Raw genomic sequence first — 24,547 nt, 5'->3', positions numbered from 1 at the left:
GGAGGTAGGTTTTGCCGGTGGGGACGGGGGGGTCCCCGGGAAGGGGGTGCCGGGGGGAGCCGCTCCCCGCAGCCGCCGGGCACCGCCTTACCTGGGCGTTATCCTTGGTGTTATCCAAACCCAGGGCTTTTTCTCTTATTTAAGGCTACATCATGTGCTGCCTGCCGCGGTGGGGTGGGCTTCGGGGTGGTGGGACCGGTGGCACAGGCAGATGCTGGCAGAGCTGGGTGGGGACAGTGGCACTTGAGAAGTGGCGATGAAGAGCAACCAGCTGTCGGGGGAGACATTTGTCAGAAGGCGGCCTGCCCAGCACCAGGGGCTTTGGGTCACAAAAGCTAAAAGTAAGGCTGAGCCAAGAAATTTTGCTGTTACTTGTCACCTGGAGGTGGATCTGCAGCCCCATGAGCCTCCTGTAACCAAAAACGGCTTGAGCTTCACCCCAGGGAGGGTCACGGGTGGGCTGGGGGGGGCTGCCTGTACCGTGATTTAGAGGAGACTGGGATGCAGGGGTCCCGGTGCTGTGAGGGGTGACAGCGGTGCTTTTCTGAACGCGAAACTGGGCTTTTGGGCAGGAGTCGCACCGATTTGGGGCCGATGGCAGCTGCGTGCGTGCAGACGGCGATGGCGGAGCGGGCTCCAGGCAGCAGCTTGCAAAATAGTTTCACTTTAACCCTCTTATCCGACATTCGTATCAGTAGTTTTCCAAATCGCTCCCTTCAGGGGATGAAAGCATCTACGCGTGGCTTCTGGCTGGAAGGTTTGATGGTGGCGGGAATAAGATGAAGCTTTAGTTGGTTTTGTTTGCTGGGTGGCGGCTGCTAGTGTTTGTTTTTTAATGTTTGAGGAAGATCGCTGGAGCCCGCTGCGAGTTCCGCGAGACCGGCGGCAAAACTCTTTATTAATCATCATTTCCAAAACAGTAACGTGCAATCCCAGCTAAGGAAACTGCTCACCCTCAGTATCAGGTTTCATCCAGTTTTCCTTTAAGTCTGCAGGTGCAAACGGGAAAATAGATGTCCCTGGTGTGCGTAGCTGTGTCTCTGCTGTTTGTATCGGGGAAGCTCGCAGGCTCTGATCGTAGAGTTAGCCTCTGCTTGCTGGACCCATAGCTGTCACTGCCAGTAGGAAGTGGGTATAAAGCCAATATAAAGCCAATAACCAAAGGAAAATGGTCAAGTTTAATATTGTGATTCCTGCTTTGCACCACTTAGCATCAATTGCATGAAGTGAGGTCTCACCAAAAGTGAGGTCTCATCCACTTTAAGGAAATGGGTGTGGATGCCGGTCAGACGCTTTCATGTCACCTCTGCAAGTCCTGAGTTGGTGCCAGACACCCAGCACAGGGGAGTTCACATAACCTAGAAGTACTGGGGGCCAAACCCCACAGGTCATGGGCTGTAGGTCAGTTGTCCTCCAGCTCTGCCTCTGCTCTCAACTTGGATATAGGGAGAAGCACCTTAGAGCAGCCCTGCTCCCACCTGAGCCAGGCTGCTTGTCATTTGAGAGGAGCCAGTTGAGCTTTGTTAGGCTGGAGAGAATTTCACATAGACATAAGAGCCTGTTGAGGGTTGAACCTAAAGGGCTTGCAAAATCAGGTCTTAAAACATCTCCAGCTCTTTCCCCTCTGCCATGGTGACCCTGCATAGCAGTTTCCAGCCCTTTGCCCCCTGTTTCCAGCGAACTGCAACTTTTCTGCGAACTCTACTTCCATCGCAGGCTGTTGTGGTTGCTCAGCAGAGCACAGGATGTGGGCAAGCCAGCATTGCCAAGGCAACCCCTCTGTTTTGATTTCCCCATGCTTGGGCTGGCAGCCTTTACCCCTCCAGCTCAGCCAGGCAAGCCCTGTCCGCCAATGGTTTGTGATGCCATCCCATGCTGGCCCTCTAAAGGAGCTTGTTTTCCACCCACGGCCGCCCGTAACTCCAGAGGAGTGGCAGATGCTCCTCACCCCTGAAAAAAAAACGGCTCCTTTGGAGCGAACGTGCATTAAAGAACCTCATGTTGGACACCCAGCTTCGATTAAAACTTACACAAGTCGTGCAGAGCTGTCGTCCATCCTTGCCTACAGGATTTCCCGAACAAATTACCATGTCAGCTTTCCCCTGACGTGCTGCCAGCACCAGCTACCCAAAAACAAAGAGCTCATTTAGCAGGGCACTTAGCAGCCCTCCCTGAGATGCTGCCCTGTCTCCCAGCACCTCCCTGGCCCTGTTTTTTGGTCTCATCTCTTGTCCCAAAAAAACAAGCCAACCTCCCAGCTGCAGCTCCACGTGCATTGGGCACATAGTTCAAACCCATGGTGGACCCCGGCACAGCTCTCCCCATGTGTCCCCTCCCTCATGGGGGATGTTGCTGTCCCACCAAATCGAGCGGCAGCCTGGCTTTTCCCTAAATGCAGCTATATTTCAGGCTTTTCAGCTGTCGATGGGTGGCCTTGGGTAGCCCCTCTGCCCTTGGAGCTGCCGGCTCAAAAGCTACCAGTTTGTCTACTTTTCCCTCCCCTTTCTTTTTCATACTAAACTGAAGAACCCCTTTATTTAACACACAGACATCCCTTCATCTACAAAACAAAAGGCAATGCACACACCAAAAAGAAAAGGCATTTGAAAACCAGCTGCTTGGCCCTGCTGAAAGGTGGCCCTGGAGTTTCGGCGCTGCTTGCCCAGGGCAGTGGCAGGTACCGCTGCCTGCCCCTTGTGAGGGATGCTTGGCCACATCCCTGCTGCTCTGGGACCGCACATCCCCAGCTGGGCTGAGGGACAGACCCACCACTTCATGGCCAAACATCTCGGCCATAAGCCACCCTTTGCCTGGTGGCCACAGCAGCACGAAGAAGGTCCCTCCAAGCTGGGTGCTTCCCAGGAACAAGCCCCAAGGGCCTCTGCAGCACATTCAGCTCTGGTTTAAAGTTGAAACATTTCAAAGGGCTCTGATTTTTTTCTTTTTTTTTTTTCCTGCAAACAATTAATTACCAGTTTAAAAGGAAGTTTCAGCCCTCCTTCCCTCCCCAGAAGTTTAGAGGCAATAAATATAAAGCAGCCCAGCACAGGATTAAAATTGTACATCCTGTTTTGTCTGAAATTAAGGCAGTTGTTTTGAGGTTGTGTTTTGGGTTGGGTTTTTTTTACTTCTGTTTTGGAGTGAAGTGTATCGTAGGCGTCCAGTGTTCCTGCCTGGATAATGAGCTGTCAGGATATTTATGGATAAATGGCAAACCTGCTTCACGCAGATGATTCAGGCTGAGGAAAAGCCACTCTGTTTATTTGTGTTGCAGTTTAACCTTTATTACAGCTGTCCCAAAAAAATGCCTCGGCAAGGCTGAAGGTCAGGACAATGCGCAGTTTTAAGACGCGGCTCTCACCGCTTTCCCCCTTGCCCTTTGCATTTGATGCCTGTGGGCAGCAGATAGCAGAGACCAGCACAAAGAGAGCCTGGGCTGATCTCCTCTGGAAGCAAAACCAGGTCTGTAACACTCACCATTAGCTCCGGGCATGGGGTAGGAAGGGGACGGATGGCATTTTAGACTCTGTGGTAGCCCATGATTTCTCAGGTGGGGATGGCAGTTATACCACTGTCCTCTGCTGAGTAAGAGAATGAGGCAATGCAAGGAGCAGCAAAAAAGGTGCTTGGCAGCAGAAGTGGGGTAGAAAAGGCTCTTTTGCCTCTTCAGCACCATTCCTCCCCTCCTGGGTGCACGTCTGGCATCCCCACTATCCTGCTTGTCTACCTCTGAAAAACTCCCACCATATGTGTGTATATATATATATATATATATATGTATATATATTTAGTTCTCCTTCTAGCAAGCAGAAACTGAAAGATGCAGCAGACTGGACAAAAATCCAGCAATGAAATATTAGCCACAAAAAGCCAAAACCACCTCGCAGAGCGCTGCATTTCATTCGTTACATCTCAATTGAAAGTTTTTCAGAAAGGCACCCACAGAAATTCATATGTCCATTTTCATCACACTTCCCATGCACACGTTCATAAAAACCACAGCTAATTGTGGCCAGCTCAGCTACGCTCTCGTGCACATCAGAAGAACACATTCGCAGTGGTCAGTCTGTTTCTGCGACAGGCATGGAGGATAAACCTCTTCTTTTTTAGTAATACCTGAGCACTTGTGAAGTCCCGGATTGAGAGCTCAGCATCTGCACTGAAGGATTCAGCCCCTGTGGTCCTGGCAATTTGGTCCAAAAGCCGCCGGCCAGGGCAGCTGGTGAAACAAGCCCCCGCACAGGTTTGTAGGTCCCTGGATGATGTTTCCAAAAGCAGGTTTTCCCTTGTGAGCCGCCTTTTGAGGGGCTCCCACCTCAGTAGCAGTGCGAGGGCTATGGTTAGGGTTGGGTGGGACTCCGTTTCTTTTTCGGGCGAGGCTGGTAGGTTTGTTGTTTGTTAGAAGGTAGGATGTTAATTGCAAAGCAAGGCGGGAGGATGCGCAGTGGTGCTGGCTGGGTGAACTGGAGCATCCCAAACCACTGGGTACAAGAGAGGATCTCTTAGCAGGTGCTGCAACATCAATAAATGGAATTCAAAGCAAGGAACAGTAGCACTACAGACAAGGAGGCTTTAACCAAAACCAGCCTGGCTCCCCTTCCCACGCTCTCTCGAGGCCCTTGGGCTCTGTGAGAGCTGCCAGCAGGAGAGCCAAGGAGTCGGTGGTCACAGGGGACAAGTGGAGCAACCCCTCTGGGACACCTTTGACGGTCAGACTGTACCTCTTAGGTTTTTGTTATGTGGAAGCATTTGTTTTCCTTTTACCGTGCCTCAGTTTCCCCTCCTGTGCACATGGGGATTTCTGCATTCCCTCAAGGGGCTGCAGGGATTGAACCCCAAAGGCTGGCAAAGACACTGATGTAAAACGCTGAGCAAAGGTGAAATATATTATTAGAGTCTGATATTGCTCCTGCCGACTCTTTGCCTGCACAGCCCATAATTTGGTGACCCCCACATTGAGCCAAAACTGCAAACTCATGGCATAAAGCCCCCTCCCCTGCTTAAAAGCCCTGGGAGCTTTGCCTGGCCCCAGGAGAGGCAGAAAGCCAAGAGCAGAGGCAGCGGGTCCCTGCCCCTGCAGAAGGGCTTCCCTGGGAGTCTTGCCGCTCAGCGGCACCTCTCCCTCCCCGAGGGAGAGGAAAAGCTTACGTCAGGCTGCAGAAATGCTCCTCAGCCCTACCCAGCCCTTGGAGCAATTCCCAGGTGAGGCACGGCAGAGGCTCCTTCATCCTCAGCCAACCCTTGTTCTCCCCCCACCATCACCTTTGCTGCCAGCCCTGGGTGCATGGAGGGACCTATGAATGCCTGACCACCCCCTGCGAGTCCCACTGACCCCAGTCCCCATCAAAAATCCAGCTGATTTAACCACAGCCCCCACCCCAGACCTGCTAGTGGTGTCCAGGATGTCAGAGCAGCAGGACCAGACCCCAGCACAGTGCCTGGGACAGGCACACCGGTGCTCAGCTGCCTGTCCCAGACTATGGACCATGAGAAACGGTCTGTCCAAACCAGACACCCCGTCCCAGAGTGCACCAGGGATAAGGAGAGACCTGTGGCACATTGGATCCCAGCGCAAATGGCAGCAGTACCACTCACTGCAGTGATCCCTTGCCTGGACCAAGCATGTCCCTTTGTAGACAGGAAAGCTCCTCCTGCAGACAATGTTTCCCCTACTAAAAAATAAGCCCTACAAAGGGCTAATAAGAGCTCCATGCTGTGGCTGCCAAGCAAGGGTTGAGATGCATGTCCGGGGGCAGCAGGATTTGTGCTCAGCCAAGGCATGTAGGGATGCCCAAAGCTCTCCTTGCCCATCCCCACCACTGAGAATGGACTCCAGGAGAGGCGCGGAGGCTGTGTTTCTCAGATAGGGACACCCAAAGGGACATGGCTAGCAATAAAACCCAGCCCCTGTGACCCCAGACCCCTCCAAGGCGTCAGACGTTTTACCCTGCTGAGGCTTTGGGTGTGCTGGGAGCTCTGTGGAGAAAGTTGCTAAGGGAGCAGGTACCTGATCCGTGTGGTTATTTGTCTCTGCAGGCACCATCCTAGGACACTTGTGGAGCCCACTAGTTGCTGACACAAGCTGAACGTATCCCAAGGGGCCTTCAAGTAAAGGGAGCAGCACAGACAGCCTGCCCAGGAACTGACATGGAGCAGAAGATCAGCTCTTTCTTTAATTCCATCTTGGAGCTTATCCGTACCAAGCATGAGGAAGGCGTCTTCAACACCGTCTGCTTGGTCGTGCTGATGGGTCTGCCTTTTGTTGTCCTCATTGCATTCATTTTCATCTGCTGCCACTGCTGCTTCTGCAGACGGAGGGGAGAACACAGGAAGAAAGGTGCCACCAGCAGCAATGGGCAGCTGCACGCCGAGAGGAACAAGAAGAAAAAGAAGAAGAAGAAGAAGGATGAAGAGGACCTGTGGATCTCTGCTCAGCCCAAGCTGCTCTTGCTGGACAAGAGACCCTCTTTGGCCATCTAGCAGCCAGGGGGGTGTTCAGGCCCTCCCCTCGGAGATACCACCAGTCGTTTCAGCTGTGCACTACGAGGAGTGAGGAGATCCCAGAGCTGCTGCCACTTTATGGTGACTTTCCAAAGAGGGTGAGCCCAGTGAGCAACCAGCATGTTGAAGGGTCAGCAGAGAGCAAAGCAGTTGGGCACAGGTTTATGCAAGACGCTTCTCTCCCATCATGAGAGTGTCTCCAAGGGCAGAAACCCCTGCAAAGGACAGGTGTGCCTTTCTGAGCGCGCACGGGTGACCTGCCACCGTGCTGTACGTACCTCCTGCCATGAGCACAATGCACACCCACGGGGCTGGCACTCAGCAAACTGGGTGCAAAGCTCTCTCCCTCTGCACTGGTGTGCGAGCACACGCACCGTGGCACAGACAAGGGTGGACAAGGACCACATGCACTTGAAGACACAGACGCCTGCACGCTCCTCCTGCACAAACACAGACGGCTGCATGCAAAGCAAGCACGGGCACGCCTTATTTGCTTGCCCTGCTGCTGAGGTGGCACAACTTGGCTGTCTAGGCTCCGTCCAAACCCAGCATGTGTTGGAGATGCAAAAAAAGCCAAGAGCAGAGCTGTCCCACAGCTCAAAAATGTGCCAGCTCCCCGGCCACCAAACCAAAGGCAGCTGAGAGCATCTGAAGACAGATGCCCTCAGCCCAGGCTAGATGCAGGGAGGAGAGAGGAGGCTGCAAGACTGGCCCTTTTGCACCAGCACTTCAAAAAAAAAAATCTTGAAAGACTGTTTTACACAGACTTGCCTTTAGAGAGCCCACCACGCTACTGCAAGAGTGGAAACACAAGCTGAAGCTGTGTAAAGGCTTAGCGCTACGGGCATTAGAGTTATTTATTGAATGACTACTAAAGAAGAGCAGGACCAAAAGCCCCTCTCTGGTGGGGCTCGGCACACCGAAGCGGTATTGAAGCAGCAGACACGCTGACACGCTTTCCCAGACAGTCGGCCGTCCCCTCTCCCTGCAGCCCTTGTGCACACACAGACCCACCAGCATGCACCACTGCCAGCTGATGCCAATGCAGGGGCTTCTATACAGCTGTCAAGCCGACTGGCTCTGGGATTTGGGACATGCTGTAGGTGCAGAGGGGAGTGAAGTTCATGCCCACAGTCATCCCTTACCCAGGGATGCATCATCCAGCTGGACCCTGCATCCCTCTCCATCCCCATCTCCCTTGGATGTGCGATGGCTTAGCCAAGTACAGCAGCTAACAGGACCACACACAGCTCTCACCCCTGCTCTGGTTTTGACCCTCTGCTCCTCTGCCTACCTTCTGAGGAGCTGGGGGTCTCTTCTGCCCCCCACTCTCCACCCTGCCAGGCTCTGTCTCCCCCAGCCTGTTCTGCCAGTGAGAGATGCACACGCGTGATCCAAAGCCCCATCACATCTGGGTTTTGCCCTGTGTCTGTACACTGGATGTTTTCCTCCCATTTTCTTCCACTTCTTAAGCTGCTGGAGCAGACAGATCTGCCAGCCATAGGCAGATGTCTGGGGGACAAGCAGCCAAACCCACATGGGCAAGACGGGATGGAGCTGCCGGACACTACCGCTTCCAACCCAGGCGAGGGTGATGCCGCCTTCCCCCAGCTCCCAGGGCGTGCACCAGCAGGGCGGCAAAGCCACCAGTTAGAAGCAGCTGCTTGTGCCACCCTGTCCCAGCACAGCCTGTTTTGTCCGACACAGACAGGGCGGTGATGTTAACATCACATCAGGGGGTTTGGCTGCGTGCGGCTGTGCTGGTAACAGCCAGGAGGCCCAGGCTCCTCTTTACACAGCCCTTTAAATTGACCCCATATGTGCCTTATTTTGCAGCTTGCTTCGTTACCACTGAAATAAGTGACTCCCTTCTCCTCCAAAACAGGAAGCAACATATAATGCTATTAAAAAATCAGAATTTGCCACACCTAATCCTAGAGAGAATGCAGGAGTAGCTCTGGTCTCTGTCCCAAACTGCCAGTCCTCTTCCTTCCCTCCTTTCCCCCATCCAGGTACTTTTCCCAGCCCTCCTGCCTCTGCGCTCACCAGGTGGGCAATGCAGCTGTCAGAAAGCTGCCCACGCAGGTGCTCCTGCTGCAATCCAGAGGCAGCAGCAGCCCCACAGGAAGGGCGGTGCTGCCTGGAGGAATATTAAACCAAAAAAAAGAGCAAAGGGAAACACGATGTGAGGCCAGAAGCGTACCCGAACAAGCAGGGGCACGGAGACAGCCAGCGCCAGCAGAGTACGTCCTACCTGGTGTGGAGCTGCTGGGTTCTGCATGGCTCCTTGCAAGAAGGTCCTTCTCCAGAAGAGTTGGCAAGTACATTTCTGGCAAGGGCAACTGATTCCTGCAAGAACCAGAGAACCATCAAGAAAATGTCCTGCATTGCATCACACACAATATCTCTGATCCAGGCTTTGGGGAGTTCAGAGCCACGCCTGAATTTCAGGAGCTCCCTAAAACCATCATTTAAACCAACACTGGGCTGGTCAGGGAGGGACTAGGTTACAACCTTGCCCTGATCCATCCCACCTGCATATGGTCCAAGCCTCTGCACCCCAAAAAAGCGCAGGGGCTACTGGTTTAGCCAAACCACACACCAAACCAGCTGCTTCTTGTGACAAAAAAGAGAGCAGCGACAGCCTGAGGTGCACCAGGAGCTGTCACCCATCAGCTGGGCAGCAGGGAGCCCACAGCAGCAGAAGAATGGTACAGAAACACCGCTGCATGGGTCCCCACTCCCCAGACACCCTGCACTGCTTCCCACAACTGCATTTCAGCATCGACCTTTTATTTTCCTAAACAGCCCCTGCAATGGGGGAAAAAAAAAAACCACACAACAACTTTTTTGCAGTGTTTCTTTTTTAAAACAAAAATAAATGACTCTCAAACTGCAAACAAATGCCCTGTCTCTAGCTTTCAGTCATGTGTTTATTTTCCTGGGAAAAATCTTTCTGGTATCTGCATCCTGGCCCTAGATAAGACATGGGCAGAGCTCAGCAGGCAGAGGCCATTGGGTCTCTGCCTGCAGCCAGCTGTGCAGCTTGGAGATGTTTTTTTAAAGAAACAGCTTAGCTTAATCAAGTTTAATGGCCTTGCCTCGTTAACAAACACAGTCAAGCTCCTGTCCCCAATTGCAAAAAGTAGTGGGAAGCAGAAAAGCAGTGTTTGTGCACTGTGGGAGGTGGGCTGCTGAGGGATTTTTCCTTGCAGAGAGTCAGCAGCGCAGACTAATAAACCCCAGTTGGTTTTGATCAGACAAGTATTTCATGGTGTCTGCAGCTTCTCGCAGCCATCTGCATTGGGCACGACCCGGGACCAGGCGCACACGCCTCTGCCAAGCAAAGCAAAGGCTTCACCAAATCCTGCACCGCTGAGCTTTCCCTCTGGGAACAAAAATAAATCTGCATCTCACCTGGATGATGCACCTGGCTGCACCTTGTCTGCAGTGCCGAGGCTCTGGAGGAGATGGGTGGGAGGAGGGCACATGTCTGCAGCACTAGAATTGGCGGAGACACGCTTTTCTGGGGGGAAGAAATGAGCAGGGCATACCTTGCTTCTCTCCAGAAGGTAGCCCTGCACACCATGTTCAGGTCCAGGCGTTCCCGAGTCCTAGGTTAGAAACAGGCAGGGGTTAAGGTGAAGCCAAGCATCCTGGAGCTGTCAAAGGGCTGAGGGAATGCAAAAGTTGCCCCCGCAGGTCCCTGAAACAGCACTAGGAGGGGAGAATGGGATATTCAAGAATTATTCCTCTATTTATTGAGCCAACAAAGCCTAGAGCAGTGACCAGAAATAACATTGCTGCTTTCCAAGCAAGTGCCCACTGCAGTAAGACACTTCTCTCCTTATTACACCATCCAGATTGAAATTCTGCCCCTGCACATGTTGCAAACCTCACCGGCTAAAAAGTTAAGTGATCTCAGCGCAAGGCAGAGATTTTGAGAATCTGTTTTAGCCCTTATAAGGCTGGGTATTGCAGCAAAACAAGGGTAGTAAATGAATGTGAAATTTTTACGGGACTACCCCGACCAGCCTGAGCCTTGAAACCAGAACAGCCAGTTCCTGAAGGCAAACAAACTGCATTATCTGTGCTGTCCCAGCTTCTAAAGCTGTAGCACAGGCTGTGGTTAACACCAAAACGGTCTTTCCACAGAAGACAGGGGGATCCAGGGAAGTTTCTCCCACACTAGCACGAAGAGATGATGCCATCCTGTGGCTGTTTGGAAATACTGACTTCTCACAATTGTTTTCCAGCAGCTGCCACTTTGACTGCCCCCGATTATAGGAAGAACAAGTCATAAACTACAAATCAAGTGTCTCATTTGCCTTTATCTCTGAAATACAAAGCTCAGAGAATATTAAGAGAATATTCCTTGCTCTCAGGTAAGATTCAGCTTTAGAAAAGGGCTGTGTTTTGCCTCTGCACAGGAAAGCGCTGCTGGCAACAATCACCTCTGCTGCTTTTTGGAGCATGCGCTTACTTTTAGAGGGGCTGTGTGTGGGGCTAGTCCCGTGGTCCCCCCCAGCCACCTTCCTCACGTCTACACTGTGCCCTTTAACTGAACAACACAGTGAAACCTGCCCTCGCCTACAGACAATCAGGCAACGGGAAGAAACCACTTCACCAAAGAACCCTCATCATTTTCCTGTGCCCCTCTCTCACCCTCTTAGCCCAGAGCCTGCAAAACACTTCAAGTGCAATTTTCCTTTCCTCTTCTCCCTCTATTAGTCTCCTCCTTCCCCCGTACCAGGGCGCGGATATCCAAATGTCTCTGCCTGCCCACCCACACAAGAGGCACAGCCCTGCAAGTACTGTGAAGAATTTAGTACTCACCTTGGAGAGGCAGCTCTCCAGCTTGCGCTCCTCAGCCAGGTCCTAGCAGCCATGGATCAGTTCATTCTTTTGCAGTATTTAGCCACAAAGAGATCATCTAGTCCCCATCCCCATTTTGGAGCAGACTTCAGAGACCTAATTTTCACAGCCCCGGTCTTTCCACATTGCTCCAGCAATGCTAAGGGCCTGTGTACTGCTCCATCTCCATGAAGAAGGCTTAGATGGGAAGAAAAATCATTCTGCCACCCAAAGCAGAGATGACAGAAATATTTCAAGACTTCCTTTATTTACAAATTTTATTGCTGCCCCAAAGTCTAGGAAGGATTCTTTAAAATATATTACTCAGCTTAGCACTGGGATAGAAAAGGCCATTAAGACATAGGACAATCATGTTCCAGTCTGCTCAGACAAGGAAGCCTTTGAGTAAGCGTCATTTGGTGAGCTCATACTTCTTCTCTGGTTGTAGCTGGTGGTCCGGAATTCCACAAAAAGAAAACAGAACTCACCTTTGTGTCTATGAGGAAGAAAAAGCAGCCAAATGTGACACCATGCACTGAGGCCTGTGAGAGAGCATGCAGGATCAGTTTAACTCCAAAATGCTTCTTTTAGAGGCAGATGACAAGCATTATCATTCAGCATCACTAGCTACCATGCTGCTAATGAAAAAGCAGAAGGCAGCAGATGAGACAGTTGCACACGGAATTTTGTTTGTGGTCTGTGAGCGGCCTCTTAGGCAAGCAGGTTTGGGATAGTGAGCAGAACCTGAAACTCACCCAGGAGCGTAAGCATTAATTCACTGTGTTTCTCACGCTTTTCTTTGGGCTGGGAGATGAGAAGAGACAAGCAAAATATAGAGCAGGATTTTAACCTGGAGAGATGTAACACTGGAGGCTGAGCGACCCAGACTATAGACCTCACCGGAGCCTTGCCAGCTGCCTGACAACATTTCCCAAAACCCAGACCTTTGACTGGAGGAAGAGTAGGGTATTTGCCTCACATGATGAGGGGAAAGGAAAAGAGGACCACAGATGAAGACAGAAAGAGGGATTAGTCTCAGGAAAGCTCTCTCTGGTATAAATTAGAGAGCTATTATTTTTTCAGGTGGGATCAAATTTAAGTTTTTGAAGTCTGAAGTGGATGGCACCAGTGAAGGACAGAATTAAGGAGAGTCAGCAGCCTGGGTTTTGAGAAACAACATCATGTGTTAAAGCTTGTTCTATGTAAAGTTCACAGAAGTTGCACACGTTGGATCAAGCAGGTTCTTGTCATGTTTAGCCAACCAGAGGAGCTTCTAGTGGGCTGCTCCCTGCAAGTCCCCTCCCAGTCTCTGACAGATCACCCACCAGGAGCTCCAGAAGCTGGAAGCAGGCTGGGTCCAGATCCAGAGGTCACTGGGTGCAAGCTGGCCAGCAATTGCCCCCGATGTACTGGAGAAAGCTGTCCAAATCTAACTTCGTTAAGAAATACTGAATCATTATCTTTGGGTGTTGTCCTGCACGGAGTTTGATTTAAGCTCTGATCTTCTTCTTCCACAGGACTGGCTCATTACTGGAAGACTGAGGATGGATCTTCATCTTGGTAAAAGGAATGAAGAATTCATGGCCTTTCCATGGCTCTCAGTTCACCGCCTGGGAAAAGACCAAGGAGTTTCTTTCATTAAAGCAACCAGACCAAGTGCTAGGAGTCTACCACTGCCCCCCTCTAAAACCATTTATTCCTCCAATAAACAGAGACGCTATTGTTCATCAGATTTTGACTGTAATTACAATCCAGACACTTCTAATATAAATCAAATCTCTATCCAGTTTGGACCAAAACAGGACCAAGCCATCTTCAAGCCCAAAATAAGCCTGTACAATGAGATGCACACCAAGGCATGCCCTGAAAGCCAAGGTATAGGCTCCTAGTGGGTGTTCTTTTCTGTGTTCCCCTCGGAAATCAATACAGCACCACCTCAAATGTCTCTGCCCACAAGAATCAGAAGGCTGTGATCTCAAGTCCTCTGGATCCAGGGAGGATAATGGAGCAGGAGCTATAAGTTTCCTTAAGGAATTTCCTTCCAAATGAAGTGAGTTAGGATAGCCTGGGCAATCTCTCCTGCTCCAAGGAGAGACATCCCCCGCCAAGTGTTCTCTCAAGGCCAGGGAGAAGAGATGACCACCAGACAGAGCTCTGCCACTCACCTCACTGCGTTTGCTCTCCCCGTATTTCCCATTGAGGTTGGCCAAGTATCAGTTCTTGTACCACCACATGCCATGGTGCATCAGAGCACAGTTGCTGAGAGCCACATCGTTGTCTCTGTCCCACGTTGTGAACTTCCAGCCATTGTGGCAGGTCATTGCATCCCCTAATGGAGGAGATGGAAGGTATGAGTAGGAGTGAGAGATGACAGTTGCCCAGCCTGAGGGCTTGTACACCCTTCAGACAGAACACCAGCCCGTCAGGGGAACAGCGACAGCACAGGATGGGTCTAGACAATAATTTCTAAAGGGGTGCTATTAGAGCCCAAGTCCAAAGGCTGGATCACCCCGCTGAAGATCTAAACCTTATGACAAGAGGATATTAAAGGATAACTGGAATACCATGGACACAATGGCAATGGTAAGAATTTACCGGTGGCAGAAGCCAGCACCAGGATGGTGTTGAGCTACTGCTGTTGAACAAATTCCCATTCTGAACAAAAGCCACTTTTTCTTTGCACTTGACAGCTGGGGAGCCCCAGAAGTTTCTCCCCCATCAGCACAGGTTATCTCATGGAAATGCTTCCCAATCTGCCTTTTCAGCTGGTGTTTTACTCAGTTACAGAGCCCTCTTCCTCATGAAAAAGCAACTCTTTCTCCCATCTTCAGCAGAAGACAGGCTTGTGAGCACACTGTTCTCAGTCCTCCCTGGAGGCAGAGGAAGGTTCTGGCCTTCAGGGAAGAGTGATCCAACCCTGAACTACACCTGAGTTTATAGCAAACTGTAACTGAATAATTAATCTCAATTCCCTGCTCTTCCACAGAGCTCCCTGGGGCACTATGGCCATGTCATTTAACTTGTCTGTTCATTCAGTTCTTCTCCATGTAAACTGGGAAACAAGGCATCCTGGACCTTGAAGAGTGCTATGAGAATAACCATAACAACAATTATAATGGATCAGTGAAACATTACAGTTGTGAAAAGGCCATGGAGGAAGACAAGGCCAAGGTATGTCTGTCTTGAATAACCAAGAAGAGCGGAGCAATGTGCCTTCTCCCGGGAAATGCTGCTCTCCTTGTGCCTAGGGTTACCATTTAAAACAGATACAAAGGCAAAGAAGCAATCAAAACATCGAATATAAGAGCAAAAACAGGGACAGTAACACCAACATTCACACAGCACATTGTTTAAAACATTGGTTATTCATTATAACTTAAGGCCATCTTTCACCAGGCTCCGAGCTAAACATTGGTTCATCATCTAATGAACTCATGCTTCATTTGGGAGACCACTAAGCAATTGCTTTAAATAAAATGACACAAATCTCAGAGTAGCTCATTACCTGTATATCTCCCTTTGGACAGCAGAGGGAGCTAAAAGGTACCAAATCCATCACGAGAAGCAAGGGCTGGAAAGCACAGCCTTAGGGAGGGTCCTGCAGCTGCAGTTCCCTGGGTGCAGGGACCAGTGCAGAACAGCTCCCTGCCAAAACCAAATGCCAGGGAATGATCAGCCTTCACCTTGAGCAAGAAAATGTTTTGCTTTGTTCTTTTCCATCCCCTCAGAAATTGTATTACTTTAGCAGTGGTGTCATTATTTTTGGAAATATAAGACACACACACACACAAAAAAGTGCATGGCTTTTTTGGGTACATCTTTCAAAAATATCCACACTAATGCTAAACGCATTCCCTCTGCCAGCAGTTTCACTTCACGTGGAATTTCCAGGTGCCTCTGATAGAGGGAACTAACGCACACTTTAAGGATGCCTAGTTTAGAGCTTTATGTAAACAATTTTACGAAAAGACAGAACCCCATCAAATGCCAAGATAAGAAGTTTTACAGCACCTAGCTGTACATTTGAGGAGACGAGATAACGAAGATTTACAGCAAAGTGGGGGGAACCAGTCTGGTTTCAATCGACCCGGCAGCTCCGGTTTCCAGTCAATTCGACACAATGAGCCGCTATGGCCGCCCCACCCCCGGCCTAGGCGCATGCGCGGCGGCGCCGCTGCGCACCGGCAGGATGGCGGCGTCCGCGCTGGGCTGGGCGCTGCGGGCCGCTCGGCAGGTCAGACCGGCGCCCGGCGCCCTCCGTGTCCCCTTCCCCTTCGGGGCCGCCCCAGGCGCTGGGGAGCGGGCAGGACTCGGCGGGGGGAAAACGTGGGGCCCGTCAGAGGAGGTGGCGGCCGGCTCGGAGCCGCCTCTGTTTCGCTTGAGTCCCCGGGTTCGGTGGTGGCGGGAAGGACGCGGGTGTGGGGGTGACTTTGAGGTGACTTCGGGTTTATTTGCGTCTCTCGGCTCCTTGTTGGCTTCTGCGAACTAACATCTTGGGCAGGAGCTGCACTGCAAGGAAGCAATTAGAAAAAATCTGATAAAGACACGCTTATAGGAATAATTCATACTTGAATTGGGCAAACCGTATGTGCAGCAGGCAGGTATCATAAACTTAATTTTTGCGCTTAGGTTCTCCCCTCAGCGTTCATGACGCAATCGCGGAGCTACTATGTGGACTGGCGGATGCTGCGGGATGTGAAGAGGAGGAAGCTGGCATATGAGTATGCGGATGAGCGGCTGCGCATCAACGCCATCCGCAAGAACACCCTCCTGCCCAAGGAACTGCAGGTACCGTGACCACCGGCCCGCACGGGGACCCACTGCTGTGACATTGTCACTTCAGTGACCCCAGCAGCCCTGCTGGGTCACCAGCGCTTGGGTTTCCCTAACTTGGAACACAGAGGCATGTTTTCCCCTCACATCTGTCACTGACACATTTTCCTATTATTCCTATAATACAGGATATCATGTGGTTATTTTTTATAGTTGCCTAAAAAAACTTCAGGTTTTTTCCTTATTTAAAAACCTGGAAGCCTGATCCAGCCAAAACAATTGCTCTCTTCAATTAGAAATACTTAATTTTTACTCCTTCCCTGAGCTACATGCATGTAAAAGCTGCATCAGATCGGGGGGTTAGATCTGTTCTTAAAAACACACATATTCACCACCCTGCTTTCAGCCTTACTAAGAATTAAAACATTTGCAAGTATCAGAAATATTCCTGCACATATTTGATCTGGCCACACCTTGTTGTGGGGACATTCACCCCTAAACATTCTGGGAGAGAGAGCATATGGATCTGCTCTTACATATTGGCTTTACCATTCTCTTGGCAAGTGTGGTCTGTGTTGGATGTCCTTAGACATTCTTAGAGGGGAAAAGAAAAATAATAGAATTGCAAGTGTCTTTGCTTTTGGTATTCCTCAGCTGCTTTTGCCACCTTTTGAAGTCATGAAGTCGCAGCAGCAGCTGGATGGAAAAAAAAGGCTGCAGGAAAGTAACTTATTCCTCTCTGACAAAAACATTATTTGGGCTCCAAAATCAGAGTCTTAAAAATTAAGCTAAAAGTCTTCTCTGAAAGTAAAGGCTGCTTTCTGAATAAAATCCCAGGAATTACACAGGCCCAAAAAATACTGCAAGTGTTTAGCTGTACTAGATACAAGTATATGCATAGAGCTATATGTGCAAATAAGATGCACAACTGGACAAAACCAATAACTGAAACATGTTCTGAAGACAACTCCCACTGACCTTGGTGTTGCTGAAGTTGGGTTGCATTGCTGCTGTCTTCCTTTGAAGGCAAACATCCCTTCATAAAGAGCCTGACACTGCTCTCTTTTCAGCACTCTTGCACCATAGTGGGCATTTTTTGCAGTCCGGCCTCAGACCTTCCTTTTACTTCCAACTGTGACTTACAGCCGTGATTGAACACAGGATTGTTTGAGCCCTTCTGTCCTTCAGAAAATAATATTAAGAATTCTGCAGTTAGGGACACTTACCTAGCCTCAAGTGACTTCCTGTAGGCTGCATGTCCTTGCTGAGCTCACCTGGCAGGCAGTTAATGAAGAACATGCTCATCTTAAAAGGATGAGCCCACCCTACAAGAAGGAGAAAGCAAAGCAGATCCTGACAAATTATAGTTACTGGCTTGAGGTTGCTCAGTCTGTGTAATAAGGTTAACTTTAGGGTCTCCCGTGTGCATGACTTTACATTCACTATTAGGATGTTCAGGAAAAAAGGATCAAGTGAGGAAGACAAGCACAAGTTCCCTGTCAAATAGCAAAGAATGATCATGAAGCGGCAGAGAAGCTTGGGGTGGTATCTACTCCACATCCGGAGTTTGAGGACTGGCAGTAAGCCCCCTCAAAATCCTGGGGAACACAAACTCCGTGCTGTGGTCTTCTGTTTTAGGAAGTGGCTGATAAAGAGATCGCTGCCTTGCCCCGGGACAGCTGCCCTGTGAGGATCCGAAATCGCTGTGTCCTGACGTCGCGCCCTCGGGGGGTGAAGCGGCGATGGAGGCTCAGCAGAATTGTGTTCCGGCATTTCGCTGACCACGGTCAGATGTCTGGGATACAGAGGGCTATGTGGTAGATCACTGCACAGATGTACACTCAGGCAGAAAACACAAAACAGGCCCAGTTTGTGTGTTTGAGTCATTAAAGCAAGACTGTCTTAAGAGCAGCATCAACATCAAACTAATCAAGGAAGGACAAGTAGCCACACTGATTGAATTCACTTACTGGACTGCAATTGCTATCACCTGACAAGAAGCAGCAAAACTGCACTAAGCTGGTCTGTATGAGAAGCAGTTTTATTTAGAAGGAAAAAAACCCACTACCCAATTGTTCCAGAACTAAGCTGAGCTTTGTGAAGTGGGCAACATTGGAAATAAAGACATACAGCAGAAGGCTTGCTTAAGCATTTTTTTTGCCACCGTACGGTAAGTTCACCACGGTAATTTGGGTAAAAGCACAAAGGAAATTGTACAACAGGGTAAAGTGGTATTCTGCCATGAACAAGGATCAACACGAACGGAAAATAAAACATGGCCTCAGGTTTAGATACTCTTGCTATGCAAACTTAGCAGACAAAGTAGATAAAGGACCTATTAGAAACTACAGTGTGCTAATATTTAACTTCTGCTTGTAGTGCAGTGCTTGGTCCAGTGCTTCAAGAACAAGGTAGCAAATAAATCCTAGTCCAGACCATAATAGGAGTAATGGCTTCCTTAATTCATTAGGTAACATCAAACAAATCGGTCCTTGGAAGAGACGTGAGAGGGATGCAGGAGGGAAAAAAATAACAAGAAGCCTGCTGCCAAGCTCATGTTTGCCCTGTTCTCTTCTTCAAAGCAGGGCCATGGAAGGGAAACAACTACTCTGTCCCCTCCCCAGCAGCAGAGCTGCAGTAAATGCCAAAACTGCTACCACCTGAAAGAAGACACACAGGCTGCACACTGACAGCAACCCATCACCCCCAGCTGAGTCAAATTTTGGACTATAAGCTGTCTCAATACACTTCTTACTCTGTTACCTTAAAACCCCTGAAAGTTGATAGAAAAAGTAGAGGTTGTCTCTTTTTGCTCATATGCTGCTAGAGCCAGGGTGAACTTACTGTCCAGCATCAGCAGCTCACTGCCCTCCTGGAACTGATGCCACCGCAAAGACATCCCAGGGAGGCCACAGCATTTCACTAAAGAGCTGTTTTCATTTTCAAAATTAAACTGGTTAAACAGCCAGTAATTAATTTCTGAGAGTAATAATTACATTTTAATACTACAGGATTAACACCGTATTGTTTCTGCTCAACTAGCGAGTGCTTGAGATAGTGGTTCTACTTCAACGTTTCTCCTTTTGTGACATGCTTTACAGTTCAAAATACCTCCCCACATTAATTTAAAAAAAAAAAGAGCACACCCCATGTATGAAGTGTGACATTAAACCCAGCAATCAGATGGGTACAGCTGTCACTTGCAACAGAGGGGCCATGACCCATTCTAGTCTAGGACTCCTTTTCGTTTACATTCTGTTCTCAGTTTCACAACACTCCCATTCATCTGAGATGCTTTTTCAAGGAGGGGTAAGGATATACCTACGCTCCACTCTTCAGGAAATGGTGAATCACTTGACTGAAGGAAATGCTTGATAAGCTATTTTATTTAAATATTTTCTCCAACCTGCAATGGAAAATGACTCTCTTTGCTTGGAAGAAGGTTGTGTAAACAATGATCTTTGCAGCGCAGCATGTCTCACATGGAAGATCAGTATTAAGGCAGCCCTTAGAGTACTTTCAAATATCCATTGGTATGTCCCCTTTGGATTGCTTTTCTCTGCTTTCAACCCAGGCCTTGTTGATGGTGCGCTTCATCTCGTCATCCCCTTCTGCATACATCTTCTTTAAAAGGTTCATAAGCCCTTCACTGGGATCTGAGGTGTCATAAGCAGCCTTCCTGCAAGATGGATACATATGAGAAGATCAGGTATGTCCAACAATTCTGGGCAAAAAATTGAAGTATTTATATGAAACATCTAGTTTACAGTGAGGATTTTGCTTTGCCAAAATCTTTGGACCGTGGCAGTCTTGAGTCATGCCTCAGTCAGCTTCCAAATAAGAAGAATCCTAAAGAGTACCCTTAAATTTAGTGCAAGCTGAGTAGTATGGCTAGAACTGTCCCACCAAGGATGAGAGAAAGCATTCTGCAGAAAACATGACCCCAGAAGCACCACCCCAAATTAATTTTAGGAAGCAGGAGTGGGATATAACACAGAAAGTGCCAAGATCTGTGTGTGCCATCATGTGACAAGTGAATAAAAATAGAAGAATGACCACACTGAGCTCTTTGAAGTGGCCACATTCACAACACAAAAGGCATTTTCTGCTTCTCATTTTTTTTCAGATTATCTCCAGAGGCTGACTGATTTTTTTAACCCCTTGCATTTCAAAGCAATTTTCTCAACTTAAGAAGCCAGCTGACAAACTTTGCCACCCACGTGGTAAGCACCTGGGTATAACATGTCCCACGTTACCAGACTATACATAATACCCTCTTTGTCAAAATTGCTTCACTTTATTCTGTTTTCTAAAATCCTTTAGGTAATGACTGCTTTCTGCAGCCTGCCTGAAAAACATGCAGATCAAAACAGATCAGCAGAGGGAGCAAGTTCCCCATGCACAGGGCTAACTAATCACACTGGATTTTTTGGGCAGGAACTCCACATGACAATTATTTCAACCAGCACAGCTGGTGTATTTGTATATAATACACAGTTAACCTAAAAAAAGCCAACCTCACTAGAGCAGTTTTTGCAATGAATACAGCCATCAAAATATAAATGAATCTTTGATTGGCTGATTGCCTTTAGCATTCTCACTGCAGGTCTTACCTATTTCCTATGATGCACACTTCATCATTAGCAATAAAACAGCAGAAGAGTGGCAAGAGCTACTCAAAGTGCATCTCCTCCACTGCCCATCCTATTAGTACCAAAATAATCCCAATCTGATGATTCTCCAGTGCTTTAAGGGCTCGTCTCCAAGAACTGCAATTCTCCCAGGCCACTTGCAGTCAGTACAGAACAGATCTGCGCTCGTGGCAACGTGGAGAACAAGAAATGGAAAATGAGATGGACTGAAGAGACTTACTCTTTCTCTTTGCTTTCTTTTTCCACTTGAGTGAGACAGTCCCATTTTTCCTCCTGCTTCTTCCTACACATCACAAGGACCGTGTCTGTCTTTATCTGTATGGAGAACAGCAAGGCATGAATTTACAGTGCTTCATAAAGGGATGCTAGTTGCAACCACAATAAGATTAGTATATAACATAAACCTCTTTCTATACTCACACATTGATCCTTAAGTAGCAGATAGAAATTATAGTATGCATTTGCCTTTGGTGTACGAAGTATTAACCTTGTTGTGGACAATTTAAATGAGTGATTAATATAATACTAGTACAGAACTATAGTACCAATACAGAAGAACATATAGTGCTGCAGAAACACCACTCAGTGCTTCTCAGGATGTGAAAGTACGCAGGACTGCTGGGTAAAAAGTGGCTATAACAAGTTCAGGCTCTCCCAATTTATTTCTCCAAGGGTAAGAAACTAGGTTTAGGGCATTGCTTAATCTTGCCATGTTTGCAAGTTACAAGCAAAGCTTGTTTAATTGCAACCCTGACCTAAATTTTGCAAAGAACTTGTGCGTGCCACAGCAGACAACAGTCTGCTGGAGCTTCAGCTTAGGAAGTCCATGACCACTGATCACTTCTACACCATGCTAAAAATCACCACTTGTTTATTTTAGTTGTTTTAATTTTACACTGTCCTAGTTTTAGTGCGATTTCAAATTGAAACATTGGGTTTTTTACCTCTGATGTCACTAAGTGCAGGACACAATGGCACAGAAAGCACGCAAGGTATTTGAGACGTCTCTAAGTCCAGAAAGGTGCTATGAGTAGCCAAGTATGGACACTATAGCCAGTCACAGCCATCAGCAGTGAAGTGTTGCTAGTGTTAAATTCTGGAGCAACACACCCTTACAAAGAGAGAGCAGGTTTCAGACTTTGCTTTGGGTATTACACCTATTTAAGCTTCCCAAGATTTTGGTCTCTCAGACCTTAAAATTGCAAAGAATTTCTCAGAGGTACTTAAAAGCACAAGGATGCAAATGGACGCTTAGTGGAATTTTCTGCTTAATTATTTCTGAAATGCTGTCAGAGAGCTGTTAAAAAAAAACGTACAATATCCAGACATGATCTTTTGAAACACATGGATTCCAGAGAATAATTCAACAATTACAGATTAATAAGAATCACGTTCAGAGTGAAGAGACTTTACACACAGAATGGAAGGAGTGAAGGTGAGCACTGAGTCTCCTGAAACGAGAGTCAGGCACCAAACATGGTACTTTGTGAAGGACCCAAATATCTCTAACGGACACAGTACACTGACCTTTCTAGAGCTGCCTTCCACGGAGATGGGTTTCAGGAGGTTGTTGAAGGTCATGGTGTAGTTCTTCCCATTCAGATTCTTCACTAGCAGATCAAACGACCTGGAACCAGAAAGTGGAGGGAAGAAGGGCACAAATATTCCAATCATAGCAAGACTATTGTGCCTTGCCACCAAAAACAATGTCTGAAAGCACTTTAGTAGACATATTTTGGGAAAGGATTTCTACAGCCCTGAATTACTTTCTTCCCATGGCTCTCAAACCTTCAGTTGGATTTAATACTGAGGATTTAAAAGAACCTATCCAGATTTCAAAACAAATCAAGATCTTTTGCATTCTTTCTACCTCATTGATCTCCTAAAACCTTGGAAAGGCAAGTTTACTTAATGTACACTTTAGTTCTATCACTACCAAAAAAATGAGGCTAACACTAAATATCCTGTCAAGCGTGATAAGGTGCAAGAAGCATTTGTAAAATGAAAACACCCTGATACCCTCTAAGGAGAGCTGTACTTAAGGGTATGTGCCAAGTGCTACTAAAAGCTAATACCACATAAGTTAAAAAAAAAGGCAGGAGTAAGGGCTGATGCAGAACAGAACTCAACGCATCCCTGCATTTCAAAGAGTGTTCTTGGCCCGTGCTCTGCCCTGTGGCATGGTGCAACAAGATGAACTCACCTCTCCGTGAAATTCACCTGCACATTCTCAGCTGGAAGCTTCTGGACTCCATTTAAAGAGATGTAAATCTTAATAAACTTATCTGACTGATCCCAAGCTGTGAGTGAAAAAAAGAGATTAAGTTCTACCTTTGCTCCATGAACTTCATGCATTCTATTCCAACTCCCTCCACAAAGTTCCCTAGCAATGACCAGGATCTCTGCCTTATAGAACCAATCTTCAGAGGGATAAGGGAAAAGACATTAATTACTCAGGAATAACCTGAGAGCAAAAGAAGTCCTCAGAGGTAGCCCCGTTCCCTAATTTCTGCAAAATCTGAGAAAAAAGAAACACATATCAGCTCAGGTAAAAGACTCCCTGTCTGTGCATGGGAGTCAGAATTAGCTGTCTGCTTTTGCTGAAGATTCCTTGACCCAATTTGCACCCTGCTCCCCACATGACAAGTATCTTGAGCAATTCTCTCTCCTTTAACCTACATGGCGAGCAGAGAAGCCAAAGCTTTCATTCCTACTAAGCACTAGGCAATGGAAAAATACTAGTTGTTACATCAAGTATCACTAATACATCCCACCAGTACTATCATAAAAACACAACTGATACACAGTGTGGTTGGGACAGCTCGGTACACACATGGTAGCTTTTAAACCGGGCTCTCCAGTACAAAATAAACGCTTAAGAAGGATTCTCTATAATGCCAAGTGGCAACCATAACTCATGCTAATGCCACCTTGCCTTCTCTTCTGAGAGATGCTGGAGCTCTAGTAAACATCCAGAAAAGTAATCATACCATAATTGTTTATTTTCACTGTGTACCCTCCCAGTGATGACTTTTCTTCCTCCACCACATCTTTTGGCTTCGGCGGAGCCTGATTCTTGATTTCGAGCTCCAGCTTGTGTTTCTCTGTCATCAGGACATCACGAAGTCGCTTCCTCGTGGCTTTCGTAAGCAATTCGTTAACCTCTTGCAAATCTTTCTGTAACTGTTTCAAAAACAAAAGATCAGACGCATATGTTAGATACAGATTTTACTGAATGGTCCCAGCCGAGCTCTTTCAGTTACGGCACGTTCGCGTTTCCCAGGTGTAAGTTTATCACGACAGTAGTTTCGTTTCCCTCTACGCCCCGTTACGCATGAAGCCTCCATTCCTCACTCCCTGGGCCACTCGTGTTTTCACTTCTCTGTCTACACTATAAGATTTAAGTTCCCATCGGTTAAAAAGCAACAGGAACCGACAAAGCTGAGCACTGGGAGCAGCTCCTCAAGATCGCACAGCACCATCCGCGGGACAGACCCCAGCAGCGCTCAGCAAGCGCCCGGGATGAAGGTGGCTGAGGGTGGCTGAGGGCTCCTGAGGGCTCCTGTCGCCCGCTTCCCGGGCCGGTCCCGGGTTGGCCCGGTTCCAGTCAGAGCCCCCGGGAGAAACGGAAGCGGGGGTCGCGCGCTCACCTCCTCGCGCGCTGCGGCCATGTCGTGTGCGGCGGCGTCCCACCGGCAGCGGCTCCCGCGGCCACTCTGGAACCTTCCGGCCTCCCGCCCCGCGCACGCGCCGCGCGTGCCCCGGAA

The 24,547-nt window shown here is 48.5% G+C and overlaps 3 protein-coding genes across 3 annotated transcripts; 2 read left to right on the top strand and 1 right to left on the bottom strand.

The window, feature by feature from the left end:
- Positions 1-6,146: 6,146 nt before the first annotated feature.
- On the top strand, positions 6,147-9,418 carry KIAA0040 (KIAA0040 ortholog). Its single transcript, XM_065842721.2, has one exon. The coding sequence runs from the start codon at positions 6,148-6,150 to the stop codon at positions 6,478-6,480; it is 333 nt and encodes a 110-aa protein (XP_065698793.1). The 5' UTR covers position 6,147; the 3' UTR covers positions 6,481-9,418.
- A 6,079-nt stretch (positions 9,419-15,497) lies between these two features.
- Positions 15,498-18,265, top strand: MRPS14 (mitochondrial ribosomal protein S14). The gene is made up of 3 exons (XM_065842436.2): positions 15,498-15,589; positions 15,985-16,143; positions 17,767-18,265. The coding sequence occupies exons 1-3, from the start codon at positions 15,545-15,547 to the stop codon at positions 17,947-17,949; spliced, it is 387 nt and encodes a 128-aa protein (XP_065698508.1). The 5' UTR covers positions 15,498-15,544; the 3' UTR covers positions 17,950-18,265.
- A 1,231-nt stretch (positions 18,266-19,496) lies between these two features.
- Positions 19,497-24,537, bottom strand: CACYBP (calcyclin binding protein). Its single transcript, XM_065842434.2, has 6 exons — positions 24,431-24,537; positions 23,771-23,963; positions 22,984-23,080; positions 22,308-22,407; positions 21,001-21,095; positions 19,497-19,807 (listed from the first exon to the last, which is right to left on the bottom strand). The coding sequence occupies exons 1-6, from the start codon at positions 24,449-24,451 to the stop codon at positions 19,648-19,650; spliced, it is 666 nt and encodes a 221-aa protein (XP_065698506.1). The 5' UTR covers positions 24,452-24,537; the 3' UTR covers positions 19,497-19,647.
- Between the last annotated feature and the right edge of the window lie 10 nt (positions 24,538-24,547).

Source organism: Patagioenas fasciata, chromosome 6, assembly GCF_037038585.1.
Source record: "Patagioenas fasciata isolate bPatFas1 chromosome 6, bPatFas1.hap1, whole genome shotgun sequence".
Taxonomy (NCBI): domain Eukaryota; kingdom Metazoa; phylum Chordata; class Aves; order Columbiformes; family Columbidae; genus Patagioenas; species Patagioenas fasciata.
This window is presented reverse-complemented; position numbering and strand designations above follow the sequence as displayed.